Here is a 22862-nt window from a genome sequence, read left to right as displayed (position 1 = left end):
AACTTGTTAACCCTCGCAATGCTGCTGGCCCAGACGGCATCCCTAGCCGCATCCTCAGAGCATGCGCAGACCAGCTGGCTGCTGTGTTTATGGACATATTCAATTGCTCCCTATCCCAGTCTGTTGTGCCCACATGCTTCAAGATGGCTACCATTGATCCTGTACCCAAGAAGGCAAAGATATCTGAACTAAATGACTCCCCCCTCCCCCCCGTAACACTCACTTCTGTCATCATGAAGTACTTTGAGAGACTAGTCAAGGATCATATCACCTCCACCTACCAACCAGCCTAGACCCACTTCAATTTGCATACCACCCCAACAGGTCCACAGACGATGCAATCGTCATCATACTGCACACTGCCCTATCCCATCTGGACAAAAGGAATACCTATGTAAGAATGCTGTTCATTTTCTACAGCTCAGCATTCAACACCATAGTACCCTCCAAGCTCATCATCGAGCTGGAGGCCCTCTGTCTCAACCTTTCCTTGTGCAATTGGGTCATGGAGTTTCTGATGGCACCCCCAGGTGGTGAAGGTAGGAAACAACGTCTCCACTTTGCTGACCCTCAACACAGGCTATGCATCTGTGCGTGCTCAGCCCCCTCCTGTAGTCCCTGTTCACCCATGACTGCATGGCCATGCACGCCTCCAACTCAATCATCAAGTTTGCAGACGACACAACAGTAGTGGGCTTGATTACCAACAACAACGAGACAGCCTACAGGGAGGTTAGAGAATGCCAAGAGTGTGCAAAGCTGTCATCAATGCAAAGTGTGGCTATTTGAAGAATCTCAAATATAGAACATGATTTGTTTAATACCTTTTTGGTTACTACATGACTATATGTGTTACTTCATAGTTTTGATGTCTTCACTATTATTCTAGAATGTAGAAAATAGTACAAATAAAGAAAAGCCCTTGAATGAGTAGGTGTTCTAAAACTTTTTACCGGTAGTGTTTACCAAAATGTTTTACATAAAAAAACAGCTTTTAGAAGACAGAATGAGACACTTCCAAAGCGATATCGTCATTGTGATAATTTAAAAAATCAAAGATTAGCTCTTTATGACCTTTCACAGCTCCTGAGCCTGACCAAGAGTAAATGGGATTAGGAGGTTCACTTTCTTAGTATTGAATTAAATGTAGGGGCTCTCATTTAGACAGCATTACAGTCTCATTATTGTTTGAAACGCTCGAGAACAAGCTCATCAACTCTCAGACAGATTTAGTTCCTAGGTACAATGTTGCCACAATTGTGATTCCTTGCATAGGGTTGAGATGATTAAAACAGGAGTCTTTCTCTGCAAGCAGGGTTTTCATTTCCAATTCCACGTTATTTAAGTATTGCCAACCCAGCACACTCTGTGTTTGATAATCAGCTCCCCATGGGCCTCTTCTCTCCCCAACACCTGAGCTTCCCCATCAATGAGACATTAAAACGAGAACTGCAGCAGTGCCTTAATACCCCTGATATACGACCATGCCCAGAAGTAACAAAGCTTACCCTGAAATTAAATCTCATGGTTAGTCAGCAGTTGAAACGCAGCAAGGCGTGAGATGGCCCACATTCTGCATCATTACTGTTCCTTCAAGGTCCCCAAGTGCTTCATTGCCCATGTAAATCACTGGGCTGTATTTAGCAGTGACTGTGTTGTGTTTATTCATTTTGGGTGTTAATTGGATGAGCTGTAATGCAGAAGTGTTAATGGGAGGAGATGCTATGGTTATAGACACTTGTTTGACCTTTCTTGTCTTTGATCAGCCCAGTGGTGATTTTAGTATGTAAATCTTGGTGGGGCAAACACATTTTTTTTGTGGGGGGGGGGGGGGGGGGGGGGGTGCATGTCAGCAAAGCCACTACATAATACAACACAACACTAAACAATACATTAATTGAACAATAACGGTGATAAACGGTGCCCACAAACTGTTAGGGCCTACATAAAGCTGTCCCAACAGCAGAGTTCCAACAGCAGTCCTAACACCTTACCACTGCTACACCTGGCTATCAACGGAGCCTTGTCTGGCAGAGGAACAGTTCATTCTAGGCAGTTAACCCACTGTTCTTCGGGCGCCAAATATGCAGAAGACACATTTCAGTTGAAGGCATTCAGTTGTACAACTGACTAGGTATCCCCCTTTCTTAGAGTGTACACCAAGTCAGAAATGATTACATTTCTCTAAAACAGGTTATAGACTACATGCGCACCACGAAGTCAAAACAGTTGGTGAATTTAAGAGGGGAAAACAGCTTACTACACAAAATACACTTAGTATTACATTCTTAGCTACAGTATACATATCTCCCTGACATATTACATCATTTATGCAGCAGCGTACAAGACATTTTTGGACTCACCTTGTTTTCTGTGCTCATTTGAAAAGGAAGGTGGCGCGGCGGTCCTTCGTGGGAAAATTTTGTCATCCAACTTTGTCAAGTCTACCATTCTCTGGATTTATGGGGCTTTCAAGACAACTGGGAACTCATAAAAAAACAAGGTCGAATAATGATGACGTCAGTGACATTCAGGTCGTAGCTCTAGAAAGAGGCCTGAGTTCTCGACTTAGTTGGAACTTGTTTTTTCCCCCGAGTTCCCAGTTGTCTTGAACTCTCTGAAGTCAGATTTCCCAGTTCTGACTAAACAGTTGTTTTGAGCAGGGCACAAATCAAGCTAGATTGACAGCATGGCCAATGTTGAATGTTTATCATTTTAAGCTTGGAAAAGAGACCCTTAAAACCTGTTACGGCTAGACATTCTGGAACCTAACAGGTTTTAAGGGTCTCTTTTCCAAGCTTAAAATGACAACATCCGGTGACAACATCTGGTGAAATTGCAGAGCGCAAAATTCAAATTAAATTATTAGAAATATTTAACTTTCATAAAATCACAAGTGCAATACACCAAATTAAAGCTTAACTTCTTCTTAATCCAGCCAGATTTCAAAAAGGCCTTACGGCAAAGCAAACCATGCGATTATCTGAGGACAGCACCCCATCATACAAACACATGACAATCATATTTCACCCTGCCAAGTGTGACACAAAACTCAGAAATAACTATATAATTCATGCCTTACCTTTGAAGATCTTCTTCTGTTGGCACTCTAAAATGTCCCATAAACATCACAAATGGTCCTTTTGTTCGATAAATTCCGTCGTTATATCCCAAAAATGTCCCTTTATTTGGCGCGTTTGATTCAGAAAAACACAGGTTCCAACTCGCCCAACATGACTACAAATTATCTAAAAAGTTACCTGTAAACTTGGTCCAAACATTTCAAACAACTTTCCTAATCCAACTTTAGGTATTTTAAAACGTAAATAATCTATAAAATTTAAGACGGAATATACTGTGTTCAATAGCGGATAAAATGAAAGTGGAGCCAGCCCCAGGTCGCGCGCCGCAAACAAAACAGTCCACTAGGCTCGACACCCAGAAAGGAAAGGGCTACTTCTTCATTACTCAGAAGAAAAACATCAACCAATTACTAAAGACTGTTGACATCTAGTGGAAGCCATAGGAACTGCAACCAGATGCCTCAGAAATCTAGATTCCCATAGAAAACCAATTGATGGCCTACCGGGTGGCGCAGTGGTCCAGGGCACTGAATCGCAGCTGTGCCACCAGAGACTCTGGGTTTGAGCCCAGGCTCTGTCGCAGCCGGCCGCGACCGGGAGGTCCATGGGGCGATGCAAAATTGGCCTAGCATCGTCCGGGTTAGGGAGGATTTGTCCGGTAGGAATATCCTTGTCTCATCGCGCACTAGGGACTCCTGTGGCGGGCCGGGCACAGTGCACGCTAACCAGGTCACCAAGTGCATGGTGTTTCCTCTGACACATTGGTGCGGCTGGCTTCCGGGTTGATGCACGCTGTGTTAAGAAGCAGTGCGGGTTGTGTTTCGGAGGACGCATGGCTTTCGACCTTCGTCTCTCCCGAGCCCGTACGGGAGTTGTAGCGATTAGACAAGATAGTAACTACTAACAATTGGATACCACGAAATTGGGGAGAAAAGAAAAAAGAAAAAAGGGAAAAAAATAAAACCAATTGAAAACACAGTCACCTCAAAAACAAATTTTCCTGGATGGTTTGTCCTCGGGGTTTCGCCTGCCAAATAAGTTATGTTATACTCACAGACATAATTTCAACAGTTTTAGAAACTTTAGAGTGTTTTCTATCCAAATCTACCAATTATATGCATATCCTAGCTTCTGGACCTGAGTAGCAGGCAGTTTACTTTGGGAACGCTTTTCATCCGGACGTGAAAATAGTGCCCCCTAGCCCGAAGAGGTTAATTAAACCCAGACGTGGGTCCACACAGCCACTCCACTGAATAGCAGGCTAATGATTGCTTTGCAATGCTTGCAGTTAGCCACTGATTCTTTCCAAACCACTCATTGTTGAATTTGTGATTTCCAACTTGTGTAATGTTTATGTTCAATGGCCGATGAGCACCGATACATTTTATCCATAATTTCTCTTCATATGACAAGGATTAAAAAGGATTTGCCAGTAGATTGTCGACTTGATTCATGATGATGACTGCTAGCTAAGATTTTGAAAGTATCAAAGCTACTGTTTATATAATGTGATTTGACGTAATTTTATCTGTGGCCAATGACCTTGAGCCTTCTTGGATGGGCACTTCTAATGTAACTCTGTGGCAGCACCCAAGGGGCTTGCATTTTCGAGCTCTACCCATAGATTTGGCGGTGACTTAGTGTCCCCATGAGTGACAGAACACAGCCAAACACGGCGCAACTAGAGAACATTACCAAAAGCTATGCTCCGTATTTTCCGCTGGTTACCCCACCACAGAAACCGCTGAGCTAGACTGAAACACCTGCATTCTGGAGTTTCCTTTATCAAAAAGCAAAAAAGAGACCATGTTTGTATGCGGCTTTATTAAAAAAAATTATATTTTTTTGACATTGTTTCCAAACTGATATGTGACACGTATTAATGCCAAAATAACGTGCAAAACAGGCAACTAAAACATTTTATTTTTTATTTTTTTGTTGTTGCTAAAAACGTGGGGTTCAAAACACCTGCCCTGAATGATGGGTCGCCACTGGATCAGCCATTTAGAGGCTTCAGTCCATAAAAAACGGATCGTGAATAGTTATATTTGACTTTGGTTGCCTGTATTGTACTGAAGGATCTGCCATTGAATTATCATCTGGCTGTGTGGTAACTGGTAACATTGTGACGCATGTGCTGAAGTCTCAGTCTACGGACCTTGAGTGATGCAGAGAATAAAGGTCAGGAGTACAGGGTTACGTCCTCAGCTGGTAAAGTGGACTATAGCCTACTGAGGCACCAACCCAGAGCAGCTAGATTAGTCTGCCCTCAGATAGATCTCCCCTCCGAATATGTTTTTATGCATTATGGCTTTAATGTCCTGAAATCCTCTTACATGACTTAAAAGGCATATCAATTCCACCTCTCTCCAGGGTCAGCAAGGAAGGAGGGGTTCCTTTTCAACCTACATTCTTGTTGCTGACAGGTCCTCAGCCACAGCTCTAAAGTCAGTGGGGTAAAGTGAGTCAGTGAGAGGAATTATAGTTGGGGTCGATATCGGGAGAATAATGTTTGTGCAATGAATTATTTAGCAGTGGGAAATAGATGTATTTATATACATTAATGAATTCCTTTATTTCAGGGGTCAAGTGAATTGTACTAATTCAATCTGTCCTCAGCTCCTCTCCTCTCTTAACTTCATTCAGAGGCTTACCTGGATCACTGAAATACAAGAGTTACTGTAGTTTCAAAGAACATGTTTTATGGATGGTTTGCAGTGGCTCAGTCAGTGTAGTGATGTGCAACCCATCTTAAAAGGGACCAAGGAGATGGAGTGTGGTTTCCAAGCTTATAAAATCTTAAATGTTGCAGTCATAGTAACAGGAACATGTAGAACCCAAAATGGTTTCTGCTAGGGACCCAGTGCAGGGTGTGTGAAGTGAAATAATCTAATAGACTACATCATGTGAGGTTTTCATAGTCAAGGACTCTTGTCGTCAGAAGTAAATAAATCGTTTTTGTTCATCAATTACCACTGTACATTAACACTGTAAAATGCTCAAAGGGTCTGAGCTGTGTAACAGTCAGATCGCCAGTGATGTTCAGACTAAGGAGTAAGGATTACTATTCAATAGTTACTGTCAAGGATAAGGGGTCTTGTGAGTACAGTGATAGTTGTTCAATTGTCGAAAGTCTTATACTCAATACTACTAGTTGTGATAGTTGGAGATAAAAAAAAACTTCTCTCCCATTCCAAACATTCAACTTGTGGCAGCTTTTGGAGCTTTGGAGCTTCAAGTAGTAATGAGCTGTCACTTTCCAATGTGTCCTCCCACCATTTACACCCTCAAAAATGATGTTACTCAGCTCCATCTTCTGTGACAGCTGCTTAATTTGCCAGGGCAATTCAAACACATCATCATTACTTCAGCAATAACTGAAATTCAAAAAATGCTCCGTGTTGTTAGTGCATCTCTATGAGTGACGTGAGTGGTTTGACAAGACTGAAATAAAATATTACTTTTTGGATGTTTACATTCCATTAACCCTTTACACTCATGGAAAATGGCCTATATATGGATATGAAAAATTGAAATGTTTCTTACAGAAGAAATATGAAAAGCATATGCATAACCATGCCAGCAATAGAAAAAAAATAGTTAGATTATGGAAATACTCTGGATACATTCACTAATTTAAGAATATTTCTGGATAATGTTGGGTAGGTGCAACATAAGACCAACAGAAATTGCAAGGGTTTGTGTGAGATGACTAACTGGTGTCTCCAAATGGCCAGGCATACACCTCTCCAAAGTGTGCACAGTTCCTAAGTAATTTCAATGCACTTTTATGACTCAAAGAAGAGACAACTATAAGGTGCTTTTTTTGTAGCTTTCCTGGCTGTGCCATTGAGGAACTAGAGCAAGCACACTTATTGTTATGGTTGGAAAAACAACCCTGCATCCACCCCATCACACAATTACTGTTTATGAAATCCAAAAACGGTCCATTATAAATCCAATCGGGGTCAGGAGGGCATCATTTGAAAGATTGTTTTATTGCAAACATGACTAGCTAAGTTATAAAATACAATATTACAGTGTTAGGCTTTCACAATGCAATTCAGCAAAACGGATCATAATTTTGGTGCGCATAGAAAGGTATCATGAGTGCATTTCACTGTACTGGTGCATATGACATTAAAACTTGAAACATTCAGGTGCGTGTGCCACGGCAAATTTTCCTTACAATAGACAAGACTCATTCTGTTCAGAACAACGCATGGTGACGCCTTGTCATCTTGTAACTGTACATCAAATATACTGATCATAAACACAGTATATGACATGAGTTTTATGCTATGGAAATATTATATTTATTCTAATCCTCAATGTCTCATCCCACTGGGCAGACGTCAATTCAACGTTGGTTCAATGTAATGTTATTGTTCCTAGGGATTTTTCAAAATACATAAAGTCCTCTTATTTTACACCATTTCCCACACTCAAACAAAAAACGTGCAAAAGTTCCCCATTAGCTCAAGTTCAGAACAGCTGTCAGTCAAAACCCATACAGTGCTGTGAAGCGCAGAGCCAGAGTTCAGACTTCATGTATAGCATGCTACTTGTCAGCCAGTGTGTTCTAATTAAGGTGTTTATCAGTTCCTAAATCTGCCATTTTCAACCTGTATACACGTATGAGTGTAAAGGGCTGTGCTGTCCCATAGAAGCACATTTGTTATCAGAAATTCCGGTGGTGTATGTGGATGCTGTGCTTCCTCCACTGCTTCAACAATTAGTGTAAATTGCCTGTGACATACAAGCAGGAACATGAACAGAGTGATGCGTTTTGAGTGCCATCACGTGCATCTTTCATGACTTTTAACTCAATTTCTAGAAGCTAATGAGGACTGACATGTTAAATCGATGAAAACATCTCTCCTGCACTCCTCTTCAGGAACCAAGTCATAATTTAAGAATATATATCTCTGTAGGACACGCAAGCAGTGTAGTGAAACAGGAGTTAGTTCTACAAATTACTTTTAATTAGCAACATATGAAAACCAACATGAAAGCATTAATTTCCCACTTGAAATATACAGGACATTAAGTAAATGAAATTAGTGTCCTTATATTGGTAATAACAGTGATAACATAAGGACATTTGTTTCATCATACAGAGGATATTATTACTGGACGTTTCACTCATGCTCCATTATTACCCAGATGCTGCTGTCAACAAGTCCTGTATTTCTCAGGATATGGGGAAAATAATGATTGCATTCTTTGCAAAAGCCTCAATTTTTTTGCATTGTGAAAAATAATTATTGTATCAAATAGACTATTAAGGTGTCTTCACAAAAACAAAACTGAGATGGACCACCTTGATTGACTTTCATAAGGAATTACTCAGAATGGAAAATCAGCCACAGAATATATTTTTTTCTCATCAGCATTTTTACTGAAGGTTTTTATAAATATCCAGCATATACACTTATTAAAAAAAAGTGTGTATATTCGCGACAGTTCCTCGAACCCGACCACTTGATCTTATAATAAAATCTGTCTACAAACAAACCTGAGACACAAAAGAAACCAGAATAAGAAAGGTTTTTCAAACACATGCTACACAGTAGCAGAAATTACATAATGTATATTAGAGCCAATGCCAGCCTAAATTCAGCATAACAAAAGACAATCTGACACTTAAATCCCACATACACTATGAATCCAGGAATTGTTTAATATTGATCAAATTATGTCTGAGTCTAAGAGATTGCATACTTATAATTCAATTCTTGCCTTCCTCAATAAATATATATATTTTTAAGAAGCAAAGCTTCTATGTCTGTCAGTCACAGGTCCAGTGTTCACCATGGGCAACTCTTTCCCCTGCAGGACTCAGGATCCCCTCATTGGCGAGTGTAGGTTGACAGTAGGTTGGTGATTGTCCATTTCTGACCAGAACACTTCTGTATGGCCAGCTGGTAGCCAAACTCCATTTCACTGCTCTCGACAAGCTCCAGGCAATGCTTGGACTTCCTGTTTTCTATGGAACCTCCCTATAGGACACAGAGCATATTACAACGTTGAATCATGCAGTCATTTCACTGTGCTGAAATGCATTGTGTCCATCGGGGAGCTCCGACTTCCACCGTAATGGCAGGCCATTTAAAATCCATAGGATAGTTAGTTGTACATCTGTAATCACATATCAGTAAAATGAATGCAGATGATGGATCTTTTAATAATGTCAATCTAATCTATAGACAGGTTGGTTGTTTAGCAACAAAACTGACTAGTGCGCAACTACGGGGCAAAACAGACAGGGTTGCCTTGGACTTAACATGTAAACTATAATTAGTCTCCAATGTTTATTGAAAACAAATACATTTGCACATTGAGCACTTGTCTCTCAAATACATTGTTACATTGATTCGCCGCACCTTAGCACTCACGCACACACCCATACAGACCCACACAGACATACATGTCACAAATGCTGATATGATTGCTAAATACTGCACAATTTAAAAAGGGTAGGAAGAATGAGTTTTTAACTCTCCAAAGTAACAACATGCTTTGGTCAAAGACTTAGTAACTGATTCAGAATCTAGTTAAAATAAATGTATGACTTTGTAGTTATTAAAACTGGCTAACGTTAGCCACACCCAGGGGTGAAAGTATATTTAATTTCTTCCCGGTACGGGATCTGTGTGTGCTGTGGCAGACCAGGGGTTTTGGTCAAGAAGTTTACACAGATCAGACAATTGTATTAGCTCGGTTTCAAGGGTGTTTATTAAATCACAAACAAAGAGAAAAGAATGGGTCTCCTCCAGGAGACTTCTTCCGGGATACCGTCTTCTGGAGTCTTGCTGTATCCTGTGGGTAACAAAACCGAGCTCCCTCCGTTATTTCTGGTACTGAGCACAACTATACGGGACTAATCTCTCTACCCCCCAGTCCCCAACCCCGTGTGCTGCCCTTCTGGCAGCTTTATGGGACCACAATCAGCCTGAATTAGTCCTAGCCAGAGAGCCTGTCAAGACCTGGCATGTCCAGCAGAGGGAGACATCGCGGCGTGATGTAGACTGTCGGTCACCAGGCCTCGACAGGTCTCCATTGTCTCCACGGAGCCCCACCCACGTTCTTGCTAACTAACTTGCTGTTTGCCACAAACCCCCTCGCTCCTTAGCGCTGTTGTCAGTGTGACGTATGTCTCCCTTCTTGATAGGGCATCCACGTTCCCATGCTTCGCCCCTGACCTGTGCACAACAGAAAAAGATAAGCAAGAAACCCCTGGTGACCCAATCGTTTGTGTCCTTTCCCCTGGCCATCCAGACCAGGAGAGCATGGTCTGTGACCAGGGTGAAGTGGGTACCCAACAGATCATACTTGAGTGACTAGCGTCCACTTCACCGCTAGGCACTCTTTCTCGACAATAGAGTACTTTTTTTCTCTAGGTATCAGCTTTCTGCTTATGTACATGATGGGGTGCTCCTCCCCATCGTGTCCTGGGACAGGACGGCCCCTAGTCCCATGCGTCCACCTGGACCAACATCGGTACCTGGAAATCTGGCGTTACAAGAATCAGATGAGAGCACAGTGCTTCCTTCAGGCGTCTGAACGCTTTTTCGGTCTCGCCCGTCCATTTCCCTGTTTTCGGGAGGCGGGCCCTGGTTAGATCAGTAAGGGGGAGGCTATAGCCCCAAAGTTGGGAATAAACCGGCTGTAGTATCCTGCCAGTCCCAGGAAGGACTTGACCTGTGTCTTGGTGTGTGGAACGGGCCAGTCATGTACTGCGTGGACCTTCCTCTCCTGGGGCTTTACGTTCCCCTGTCTGATCAAATACTCTAGGTACTCCACCTCCTTGAACCCTAGCTTGCATTTCTTGGGGATCGCTGTCAACCCAGCTTGCCTGAGGGCGCGTCATGTGCTCTTCCCAATGTTGGCTGTGGATGATGATACCATCCAAAAATGGGCCGCTGCATTCTGTTGGTGGGGTCGTTGGACTTGGTCCATCAGGCACTAAAACGTGGGTGGGGCTCCGTGGAGACAATGGGAGGACCCGATTCTGATATAAGCCATACGTCATCGAAAACACAGTCTTCTCCTGGGAGGAGGCTGCCAACGGTACCTGCCAATATCCTGGTCAGGTCGAGGGTGCTGATGTACTGGGCCTTTCCCAATCGGTCGATGAGCTCGTCCACCCTCGAATTGGGGTAGGCGTCAAAAAAGCTGATGTCATTCACACCCCAGAAATCCTTACAGAAGCGCTACGGCCCGGTTTGGGCACCAACACGTTTGGGCTGCACCATGTGCTGTGGGACACTTCGATGACACCCATCCTCAGCATAGCCTCCACTTCCTGCTTCATGGCCTTCCCTCGGGCCTCAGGGATCCAATATGGCCTCTTTTGTACAGTTTCCCTGGGTCGGGTGCAGACGTGGTGTTCAATGAGGGTTGTGCAGCCCGGTTTTTCTGAGAACACCGCCATGTTCTGATCGACAAGCTTGCTTCTGGGCCGGGGCGAGGTCATCACTGCTCAGGACCACCACTGGTACCGTTGGCGTCTGGTAAATCTGTTGGGGTTTCCTTCTTCCCCCCGGGTGTCGTACGCGGTAATTGACCGGTCCCAGCTTCTCTATCACCTCGTACGCCCTGTACCATGTTGCCAGGAAATTACTTTCTGCCGTGGGGATTAAGACCAACACCTTGTCTCTCACCTGGAAATCTCGGGATTCCCTGATTGTAGACCTGGGCGTGTCGGGCCTTCTCCATGTGTTCCCTTACCACTGGCCATATGGCTGTCCGCAACCTCATCGTCTCCACGTGTTCTTCCATGTTGCGTAAGGGGGTCGGCTGGGCTTCCCACACCTCCTTGACAAGGTCTAGTAGGCACGTGGCCTCCTCCCATAGAGGAGTTTGAAAGGGGAAAACCCGGTGGATGACTGAGATTGAGCGTGTTATTGAACTGCGGGTGAAAGACGGAGGTCCGGATCTGCTTGATCTGCAGGAGAGCACACTCATTAGGCGGGACATGAACTCAGCACCTTGGTCTGTGAGGATCTCGTTTGGGATGCCCACCCGGCTAAAGAGGTGGAACAGCTCCCAGGTGATTCCCTTGGAGACCGCCGCCCATAGGGGAATGGCCTCGGGATACCGGGTGGCATAATCTACTATTACCAGCATGTACCGGTGTCCTCGTTCCATTTTTACCAGGAGTCCCACTATGTCCATGGCGATGCATTCAAAGGGCACCCCGATGACTGGTAGGGGGATCAGTGGGCTTCGGTTCCAACGGCCCCTCGGACTCCGACTCCAGATTTACGGGTTTGCCAACCGCAAACGCAGGCGACAGGTTGTCCTCGCTCTCGTCTTCCGCCATCTCTGACCATTTTTCCTCAGGTCGTGACTCCAGCGGACAATCTTGTCCCACGAGGAGGGGTACTGGCAACTCCGGTACAGCACCCACCATCATCTGGAAGCTCCCTTGTGGCATCACGATATTGGCCTGTACGGTTGGATACCGCTTTGTGTCACCGTGGACACAGGAAACAGACATTTTCCCTAACATGTTTGGTCCCCTGGGCCAGCAGGCTCGTGGCTATGTGGCTGATGTAAGAAGGGCTTTAAAAATAAATTTGAAATGTTATATTATTCGCTAGGGCTCTATTATTCTTTACGTCGTTTGTCCTCTGATGTCTAAGCTTGATCTGCCCAGCTGGTTATACACTCGTGTCCTACCGCCACCAGCTCATACATAAAACATCCTCCATTTAGGCTGCAAAGGCGTTGGTTAACTATATTTAATGCTGTGCGTAATGTCCGGAAGTACCATTAGCCACCATGGTGGTGGAAAATAAAATGTTAAGACATGACGAATATTTTCAATTTTTTTAGGGGGGGCGACACACCAATACATCTAGTTAAGGAGAAAAAAATATATACAAAAGGAAATACTTTGTAGAAGCACCTTAGGAGTGATTACAGTCTTTCTGGGTAAGTCTCAATGAGCTTTCCACACTTGGATTGTGTAACATTTGCCCAATATTCTTTAAAAATTCTTCAAGCTGTGTCAAATTGGTTGACAACCATTTTCAGATCTTGTCATAGATTTTCAAGTAGATTTAAATCAAAACTAACTCTGCCACTCAGGAACATTCACCATCTTCTTGGTAAGCAACTCCAGTGTAGATTTGGCATTGAGTTTTAGGTTATTGTCTTGCTGAAAGGTGAATTAATCTCCAAGTGTCTGGTGGAAAGCAGACTGAACCAGGTTTTCCTCTGAGTTTGCCTCTGCTTAGCTCCATTCCTTTTCTTTTTTTATACTGAAAAACTCCCCAGTCCTTAACGATTACAAGCATACCAATAACATGATGCAGCCACCACTATGCTTGAAAATATAGAGAATGGTACTCAGTAATGTGTTGCACTGGATTTGCCCCAAACATAACACTTTGTATTCAGGACAAAAAGTTAATTTCTTTGCCAATTTTTTTGCAGTATTACTTTAGTGCCTTGTTGCAAACAGGATGCATGTTTTTGAATATTTGTATTCTGTACAGCAGTGATCACCAACCAGCCAATCAATACATAAATACTTCCTGCAGGACCTGTTATACATCTGGGGGAGGGGTTCTGAAACTAGAAGTCAGCGAGTTCCATTTTCTCATGTCTGATAATGGTTGTGAGGGACCTTCCTTCATTGAGAAAGATAAACAAACAGGAAAACTATGCTGACATCAGCTAGTCATGCGATCTTGTACTGGAACATAAAGGAATTCAACATGAATTAGCATGTTTGTATTAATAGGTTATAAGAAAAAAGTTTTGCAAGTTTTTCTTCTAATGATGATAACGTCTGTTTACGGAAGGACAGAGCAATTAAATGTCTTGTCAAACAAGTTTCTCTTCACTTATTTGTCCTGACAAATCATTGTCCCTTCAAAATAGAGGTTCACCCTTTTAACTTAATTATATTACTCTATTATCTATTCATTCATATAGTAATAGCTATGAATTCATCTACTAACGCCTGGATAAGATTTTATTTTTCAATTTCTACTTTAGATTTAAAGCTAGTCAAAACAATGATCGTGTTTACTGACTTATTAGTGAACTGCTGTTACTGTAAATTGTTATCTAATTTATATCCTAGCTACCTATTTAACGATTGGTAGTCTGAGCATTGTAGACTATATCATTTCTGAAGAGGTGTCATTTCAGAATGAGGGGAGATGCAGCACTGCTGGTGTTGCTAGTCGTCCAAAAATGTTTGTGAACTAACACTCGCACTTGAATCTTTTTCCCCTTACTAGCTGATAGCTACTTTGAGTAAAAATGTACTTCCTATGACTGATATGTGGTTGTCCCACCTAGCCATCTTAAGATCAAGGCACTAACTTTATGTCGCTCTGGATAAGAGCGCCTGCTAAATGACTAAAATGTCAAACATAATGTCAGTGGAGGGCATGGGCTCAGGAAAGGTCAGTGCCGAAAAAGTATTTGCCCTGTCAGCTTTTTTTGCATATTTGTCACACTGAATGTTATCAGATCTTCAACCAAAACCTAATATGTGACCCATTTCAGGAAACTAGGTGTATGTCGCGGATCACTTCTTCACAGGAGAGCCACTTGAACTAAAAACGTTGTTTTTAATCAAAATGCGTTTTTGGGGGGCAGAAATGCCTTCTCCAACATGTGAACTTTCATGTGCCTATTAAACTTGTATACCATCTGTAAATACCAATACAATTGTTAAATTACGAGCATGGTTGGTTTAACCACAGAAAAGACCGCAACCTTCCCGCTAGCCATGATAGGCTGAGATAATGAGTGGGTTGGACATACCAAGAGATGAGTTGGGATTGATCTGCAATATAGCAGGCTTCTGTCTATGTATCATGTATTAAAACTGCATAAGTATTGCTCTCCACTTTCAAGAGGACTGAGTTTTGAAATCAGTGGAATTCGAGTATGATAGCTAAGGAAATTGTCTCCGGAATACATCTTCAAACAAAGGGCGACCATGGCATCCGACAGGAGACGCGTCCAACCATGAATGATGTAAGATAGTCTAGCTAGCTATATTTTTTTAGATATTACACGTTTCTAATTTTGACAGCAAGAGCCATTTGCTTGGCTAGCTATAGCCTAATGTTAGCTAGCTAACATTGAACCTGACTGGTTAGCCAAGTTACCTGCATATTCATGCAGGGTAGTAACGTCATGAGTTGTGATTAGGTTCATTGTTTACCTAGCTAGCTAACGTTAGCTGGCTGGCTTGCTAGCTATGGAAAATATTGTTAAATATTCGCACTGATTTAGGGGCTAGGCCTACGGTAAATTGCATTTTGTCTACCATGTGGCTGTTGAACAAGTTGAGGAGACTAAATTACTTGATGTTACCTTATATCGTAAACTGTCATGTTCAAAACATATAGATTCAATGGTTGTATAGATGGGGAATTGTCTGTCCATAATTAAGAGATGCTCTGCTTTTTGACACCACATTCCTGCAAGCTCTAGTTTTGTATTATCTTGATTATTGTCCAACCATGCGGTCAAGCGCTGCAAAGAAAGGCCTAGTTAAGCTGCAGTTGGTCCAGAACCAGGCGGCACGTCTTGCTCTTCATTGTTATCAGAGGGCTAATATAACTACTATGCATCCCAGTCTCTCTTGGCTAAGAGTGGAGTAGAGACTGACTGCTTCTTTTTTTTTTAAAAACATTGTGTTGAAAATTCCAAATTGTTTTCAGTCACACAGCTCTGACACACACACTTACCCCACCAGACATGCCACCAAGGGCCTTTTCAGAGTCCCCAAATCCATAAAAATGTAAAGATAACGTACAGTATTATATAGAGCAGGGCAAAGGCCGTATGCGGCCCACGACCTGATTCAATACGTTCCGCAGAATCATGTTCAGATCAAAGAATTTGCTATAGTAAAGTTTTGAAAAACGTATTTGCTATTTAAATTATAAACCCAAGGAATACTCGCCTTCGTGTATTGATTTAACTCCCACCGCTTGTGGGACATTTATTTTGAAGGCACGTACATAATTGCCCGAGGACAGACAGTGACTGATACTGTGACGTGTGTCAGCCTTACAAATGGTAGCTAGCTAGAAATTGCGCAAAAATGAGTTTTTCAAAGGTTTCAAAGAAAAGGAAAGTAGACAATGAATGTAGGGTGTTCCAGCAAGAGTGGACATTGAAATATTTATTTATTGAGGTATCAGGGAAAGCTGTGCGCTTAGTGTGAGAAAGAGTTTCTTTCTCAATTGCAAAAGCAGCAACTGATGAGGTTCTATGCATCTCTCGTTGAACAAATCTTTCCAAAGATTAGGAGTCATGCTCAGAAGATGTTTGTACTGTTTCGGTCTACCTATGTATGTGAACAGACATTTTCAGTGATGAAATATAAGTCAAGGCACAGATCATCTCTTACAGACTCTCACCTCCCAGCAATCCTGCGCATAGCGACGTCAGAAACTATTTCTGACTTCACTGCTCTAGTCAATGCCCATCAGAGACTTCACTCCTCACACTGAGTAATTTCAATGTAATGTTGAACTCTCATGTTTTTGTGCATACCCGTTAACAAGAGTTCTGTCCGTGGTGCTGAATGCAGTGTAATTTTTCCTCTGTGTAATTAATTGCATGTTCAATAATGAAAATATCTACCAAAAGGAGAACATAGATGTGGGTAATTTCTGTGCATGTTAAAAAAGTAAAATAAGTAGCATATCTGGACATGATTTACAGTAGATATACAGTGCCTTGCGAAAGTATTCGCCCCCCTTGAACTTTGCGACCTTTTGCCACATTTCAGGCTTCAAACATAAAGATATAAAACTGTATTTTTTTGTGACGAATCAACAACAAGTGGGACACAATCATGAAGTGGAACGACATTTATTGGATATTTCAAACCTTTTTAACAAATCAAAAACTGAAAAATTGGGCGTGCAAAATTATTCAGCCCCTTTACTTTCAGTGCAGCAAACTCTCTCCAGAAGTTCAGTGAGGATCTCTGAATGATCCAATGTTGACCTAAATGACTAATGATGATAAATACAATCCACCTGTGTGTAATCAAGTCTCCGTATAAATGCACCTGCACTGTGATAGTCTCAGAGGTCCGTTAAAAGCGCAGAGAGCATCATGAAGAACAAGGAACACACCAGGCAGGTCCGAGATACTGTTGTGAAGAAGTTTAAAGCCGCATTTGGATACAAAAAGATTTCCCAAGCTTTAAACATCCCAAGGAGCACTGTGCAAGCGATAATATTGAAATGGAAGGAGTATCAGACCACTGCAAATCTACCAAGACCTGGCCGTCCCTCTAAACTTTCAGCTCATACAAGGAGAAGACTGATCAGAGATGCAGCCAAGAGGCCCATGATCACTCTGGATGAACTGCAGAGATCTACAGCTGAGGTGGGAGACTCTGTCCATAGGACAACAATCTGTCGTATATTGCACAAATCTGGCCTTTATGGAAGTGGCAAGAAGAAAGCCATTTCTTAAAGATATCCATAAAAAGTGTTGTTTAAAGTTTGCCACAAGCCACCTGGGAGACACACCAAAAATGTGGAAGAAGGTGCTCTGGTCAGATGAAACCAAAATTGAACTTTTGGCAACAATGCAAAACGTTATGTTTGGCGTAAAAGCAACACAGCTGAACACACCATCCCCACTGTCAAACATGGTGGTGGCAGCATCATGGTTTGGGCCTGCTTTTCTTCAGCAGGGACAGGGAAGATGGTTAAAATTGATGGGAAGATGGATGGAGCCAAATACAGGACCATTCTGGAAGAAAACCTGATGGAGTCTGCAAAAGACCTGAGACTGGGACGGAGATTTGTCTTCCAACAAGACAATGATCCAAAACATAAAGCAAAATCTACAATGGAATGGTTCAAAAATAAACATATCCAGGTGTTAGAATGGCCAAGTCAATGTCCAGACCTGAATCCAATCGAGAATCTGTGGAAAGAACTGAAAACTGCTGTTCACAAATGCTCTCCATCCAACCTCACTGAGCTCGAGCTGTTTTGCAAGAAGGAATGGGAAAAAATGTCAGTCTCTAGATGTGCAAAACTGATAGCGACATACCCCAAGCGACTTACAGCTGTAATCGCAGCAAAAGGTGGCGCTACAAAGTATTAACTTAAGGGGGCTGAATAATTTTGCACGCCCAATTTTTCAGTTTTTGATTTGTTAAAAAAGTTTGAAATATCCAATAAATGTCGTTCCACTTCATGATTGTGTCCCACTTGTTGATTCTTCACAAAAAAATACAGTTTTATATCTTTATGTTTGAAGCCTGAAATGTGGCAAAAGGTCGCAAAGTTCAAGGGGGCCGAATACTTTCGCAAGGCACTGTATCTGTCAACACAGTCATACATATGTATAATCCTGTAATATGATTCTGGCCCGCGATGGCAAAAATATATTCTAATGTGACCCCATGGAAAATAATTGTCCAGGCCTGATAGATGTCATAATTGCATGGAACTCCCATCTCATTTTGTTCAAATTCATTTTAATTGATTTAATTAGGCAAGTCAGTTAAGAACAAATTCGTATTTACAATGACGGCCTAGGAACAGTGGGTTAACTGCCTCGTTCAGGGGCAAAACGACAGATTTTTACCTGGTCAGCTCAGGGATTCGATCTAGCAACCTTTCCGGTTTATGGCCCAACGCTCTAACCACTAGGTTTGCCGAACAGCAAACCTTGATTAAGGGGAGGGTAGGCTATGCTTAGTTTTTTATAAAATTAAACAAAAATGGGGGGAAACCAATATTTCGTTTTTAAATACGAGATTCTCTGGCACAAAAGGGACATCTCTTGATTCATGAGCACTGTGTCTCATGGCTGGATCCAACAGCAAAACATCCATGCCATTATCAACTGCGTTACTGTTAAGACCTTTTCTACTTTTGCGATTGTTTTTAAGAACACACCTCAAATATTGCCACCGCAAGGGGATGCTAAGCTACAGGACTGTTTCACTAGCACAGACTTAAATATGTTGCGGGGTTCATCCGATAATGTTGAGGAGTTTATTGCATCAGTTACCAGCTTCATTAAAGCTGCAACATATCACTTTTTTGGACACTAGATAAAAATCACAGAGAAAAGTGAGTTATAGATCTGTCATTCTCATTGAAAGCAAGTCTGAGAAGCGCTAGATCTGTTCTATGTACGCTATTTCTATGCATTCTGTGCTTAAGATTTGTTTTACTTTCGGTTTGGTACATAAGCTTTAAACAGCTAAAAATACAATATTGTTGGTTGTGGAAAATATATTTCACAGTAGTTTACATGGTACAAACATTCTCTAGGGTTAGGGGTAGGGGGTAGGCCGTCATTGTAAATAAGAATTTGTTCTAAACGGACTTGCCTAATTAAATAAAGGATCAATAAAAAAAAACACTATACTTGCTTGTTTTGTCACAAACTGAAATTAGGCAAACTATTCTAATTTTAGCCACCAAGAAATGGCGGAGCAATTTCTGCATAGTGAATCTTTAAGAAGTGCATTGATGACGTCGTCCCCACAGTGACTGTACATACAAACCCTAACCAGAAGCCATGGATTACAGGCAGCACCCACACTGAGCTAAAGGCTGCCCGCTTTCCTGGAGCTAATCCGGATGCTTATAATAACTCCCGATACAACCTACAACAAACCATCAAACAGGCAAAGAGTGAATACAGGACTAAGAAGTCACAATGTCTTTCGTGATTGTAGGTTGTTAGAATAGCTACTTCAGAGTACCATTCGGAAATGTTCTCATAGATAGATGCTTCGGCGGTTGTCGGTATTCTCGTTCTAGGTTTACGTAATTTCTAGTTGCAGACCAGTAATTTGTGTCGTCTAGAATTTGCTCCTTCAGAAGTGAATCGATAGTCTCGGAGTTGAACCATTTCTAGCCATGTAGCCAAAACTACAGCTGTCTGGTCTCCGTGGCCTAAAGAATTGTAGTCATTCCAATGTGGGGACTCCTTCCCGGCATTCTCTGACAATGTATATTTTGTAGGAAGTGGGTTTTAACACTATGGAAAAGGGCGGTTCTATGACCCCTGATGTAATGTCTGGGCTCATGGGGGTGTGGCCACTGACTAGTTAAAATGTCATAACTAAACAAGTATCTCGTTTAGAAGGCCAACATGACATTACGTCTTCTCACAAATAGTTTCATATTCAACAATATATTTTACACAACATTCAGGTAGAAAACTAATAACATAAATGTACACTTCCAAAACTACCATTATTCAACTTCGACAGGATTGTTCTTTAAATACCCACAGACCATTCCCACATTCTCAAAAATAGAAATATTGTTTAATCCTCCAATTTGGGGAATAGGAGTAGAACAAAGAGAAGCTCTTTGTTCCATAGGTTTATTTCCCCTCTCTTTCTACATGACCTGGGGGAGAGAGTCTCTGCCAGGAATTTATGACCTGTCGTAAAGTCCTAAAACTTGTGGTGGGAGAGAGAGGGGGGGCATGATATACACCCCAAAGGGCCACATCGTGACAACTGTGGGACCTTTCATAGACAGGTGTGCCTTTCCAAATCATGTCCAAGCAATTGAAAAGCAATTGAATTTACCTCAGGTGGACTCCAATCAAGTTGGGACTGAATATCTCCCTCTGCAACTGGTTCCTGGAATTCCTGTCGGGCTGCCCCCAGGTGGTGAATGTAGGCAACACATCCACCATGCTGACCAAAACGGGGGCCCCTCGGGGTTGTGTGCTTAGTCTCCTCCTATACTCCCTGTTCACCCACAACTGTGGCCGTGCACGACTCCAACACCATCATCAAGTTTGCTGACGACACAACGGTAGTAGGACTGATCAACAATGGTGAGGAAGCCTATAGGGAGTTCAGAGACCTGGCAGTGTGGTGCCAGGAAAACAATCTCTCCCTCAACATCAGCTGATCGTGGACTACAGGAAATGGAGCGGCGAGCAGACCCACATCCACATCGATGGGGCTGTAGTGGAGCAGGTCAAGAGCTTCAAGTTCCTCAGTGTCCACATCACTAAGGAATTAACATGGTCCACACATCCACACATATGTGAAGAGGGCACGACAGCACCTCTTCCCCCTCAAAAGAGGCTGAAAAGATTTGGCATGGGCCTTCAGATCCTCAAAAAGGTTCTACAGTTGCACCATTGAGAGCATCTTGACTGGCTGCATCACCGCTTGGTATGGCAACCGCAAGGCGCTACAGAGGGTGGTAAGGCTCAGTACATCACTGGGCCGAGCTCCGTGCCATCCAGGACCTCTATACCAGGCTGTGTCAGAAGAAGCCCCCCCCCCCCCCCCCCCCAAAAAAAATGTAAGACCCCAGCCACCCAAGCCTTAGACAGTTTTCTCTGTCACCACCAGGCAGGCTGTACCAGTGCACCAGGTCTGGAACCAACAGGACCCTGAACAGCCAATTTTTCTCTCCATGTCCCTGGATTTCAACCGCTAACTCTGGACATTCATACCTGGATCTCACAGCTAGCTAGCTGCTATCCATGTGACTATCGGCTTTCGTCGATTCCGGAGCAAACATCAATTATTCCGGAGCTAGCCAGCTGAAGAGTTCCATCAATCACTCCTGGGCTACAATCACCTATCCGGACCCGTTTTACTGCCTACGCAGAGCCCCACCGGGCCTTCACAACTGGACTGCCGACGTTATCTACTCGAAGGAGTTATCCGGCTGGCTCCTCCGTCGCGACATTACCTGAACGCCCATCTGCGGCCCGCTAACCGTTAGCGGTCTTATCGGCTGCTATCTGAATAGACAAATCGGACAATTTATTTATTTATTTTTATTATTATTATTTTTCTTCTTGGGCCTCTATAACTATATCTATTGTTTTTTTTTGTTGTTGTGTGATTTGGATGAATCCCCTCTACCACACGGAACCCCACTAATCTACTGCTGGAACGCAAGAGGTGGCTAATAACAGACCTCCATCCTATGCTAGCTTGCTACCGATGGCCTGGCTAGCTGTCTAAATCGCCGTGACCCCCAACCAACCTCTCTACTCACTCGACTAAGCATGCCTCTCCTTAATGTCAATATGCCTTGTCCATTGCTGTTCTGGTTAGTGTTTATTGGCTTATTTCACTGTAGAGCCTCTAGTCCTGCTCACTATACCTTATCCAACCTATTAGTTCCACCACCCACACATGCAATGACATCTCCTGGTTTCAATTATGTTTCTAGAGACAATATCTCTCTTCATCACTCAATACCTAGGTTTACCTCCACTGTATTCACATCCTACCATACCTTTGTCTGTACATTATACCTTGATGCTATTTTATCGCCCCCAGAAACCTCCTTTTACTCTCTGTTCCAGACGTTCTAGACGACCAATTCTTATTGCTTTTAGCCGTACCCTTATTCTACTCCTCCTCTGTTCCTCTGGCGATGTAGAGGTGAATCCAGGCCCTGCAGTGCCTAGCTCCACTCCTATTCCCCAGGCGCTCTCTTTTGACGACTTCTGTAACCGTAATAGCCTTCGTTTCATGCATGTTAACATTAGAAGCCTCCTCCCTAAGTTTGTTCTATTCACTGCTTTAGCACACTCTGCCAACCCGGATGTTCTAGCTGTGTCTGAATCCTGGCTTAGGAAGACCACCAAAAATTCTGAAATTTTAATCCCAAACTACAACATTTTCAGACAAGATAGAACTGCCAAAGGGGGCGGTGTTGCAATATACTGCAAAGATAGCCTGCAGAGTTCTGTCCTACTATCCAGGTCTGTACCGAAAAAATTTGAACTTCTACTTTTAAAAATCCACCT

The 22862-nt window shown here is 42.7% G+C and overlaps 1 protein-coding gene across 1 annotated transcript in view; it reads right to left on the bottom strand.

The window, feature by feature from the left end:
* Nucleotides 1-7062: 7062 nt before the first annotated feature.
* LOC110498682 (polypeptide N-acetylgalactosaminyltransferase 18) overlaps nucleotides 7063-22862 on the bottom strand; it is an 85462-nt gene continuing 69662 nt past the window's right edge. Inside the window, exon 11 of the mRNA XM_021575326.2 lies at nucleotides 7063-9085. Coding sequence (XP_021431001.1) covers nucleotides 8936-9085 — 150 coding nt within the window. The 3' untranslated portion in view covers nucleotides 7063-8935. The remainder of the gene's footprint in view (nucleotides 9086-22862) is intronic.

This window comes from Oncorhynchus mykiss, chromosome 2, assembly GCF_013265735.2.
Source record: "Oncorhynchus mykiss isolate Arlee chromosome 2, USDA_OmykA_1.1, whole genome shotgun sequence".
Lineage (NCBI taxonomy): Eukaryota > Metazoa > Chordata > Actinopteri > Salmoniformes > Salmonidae > Oncorhynchus > Oncorhynchus mykiss.
The sequence above is the reverse complement of the archived record's forward strand: the minus strand, read 5'-3'. Positions and strand labels throughout refer to the sequence as shown.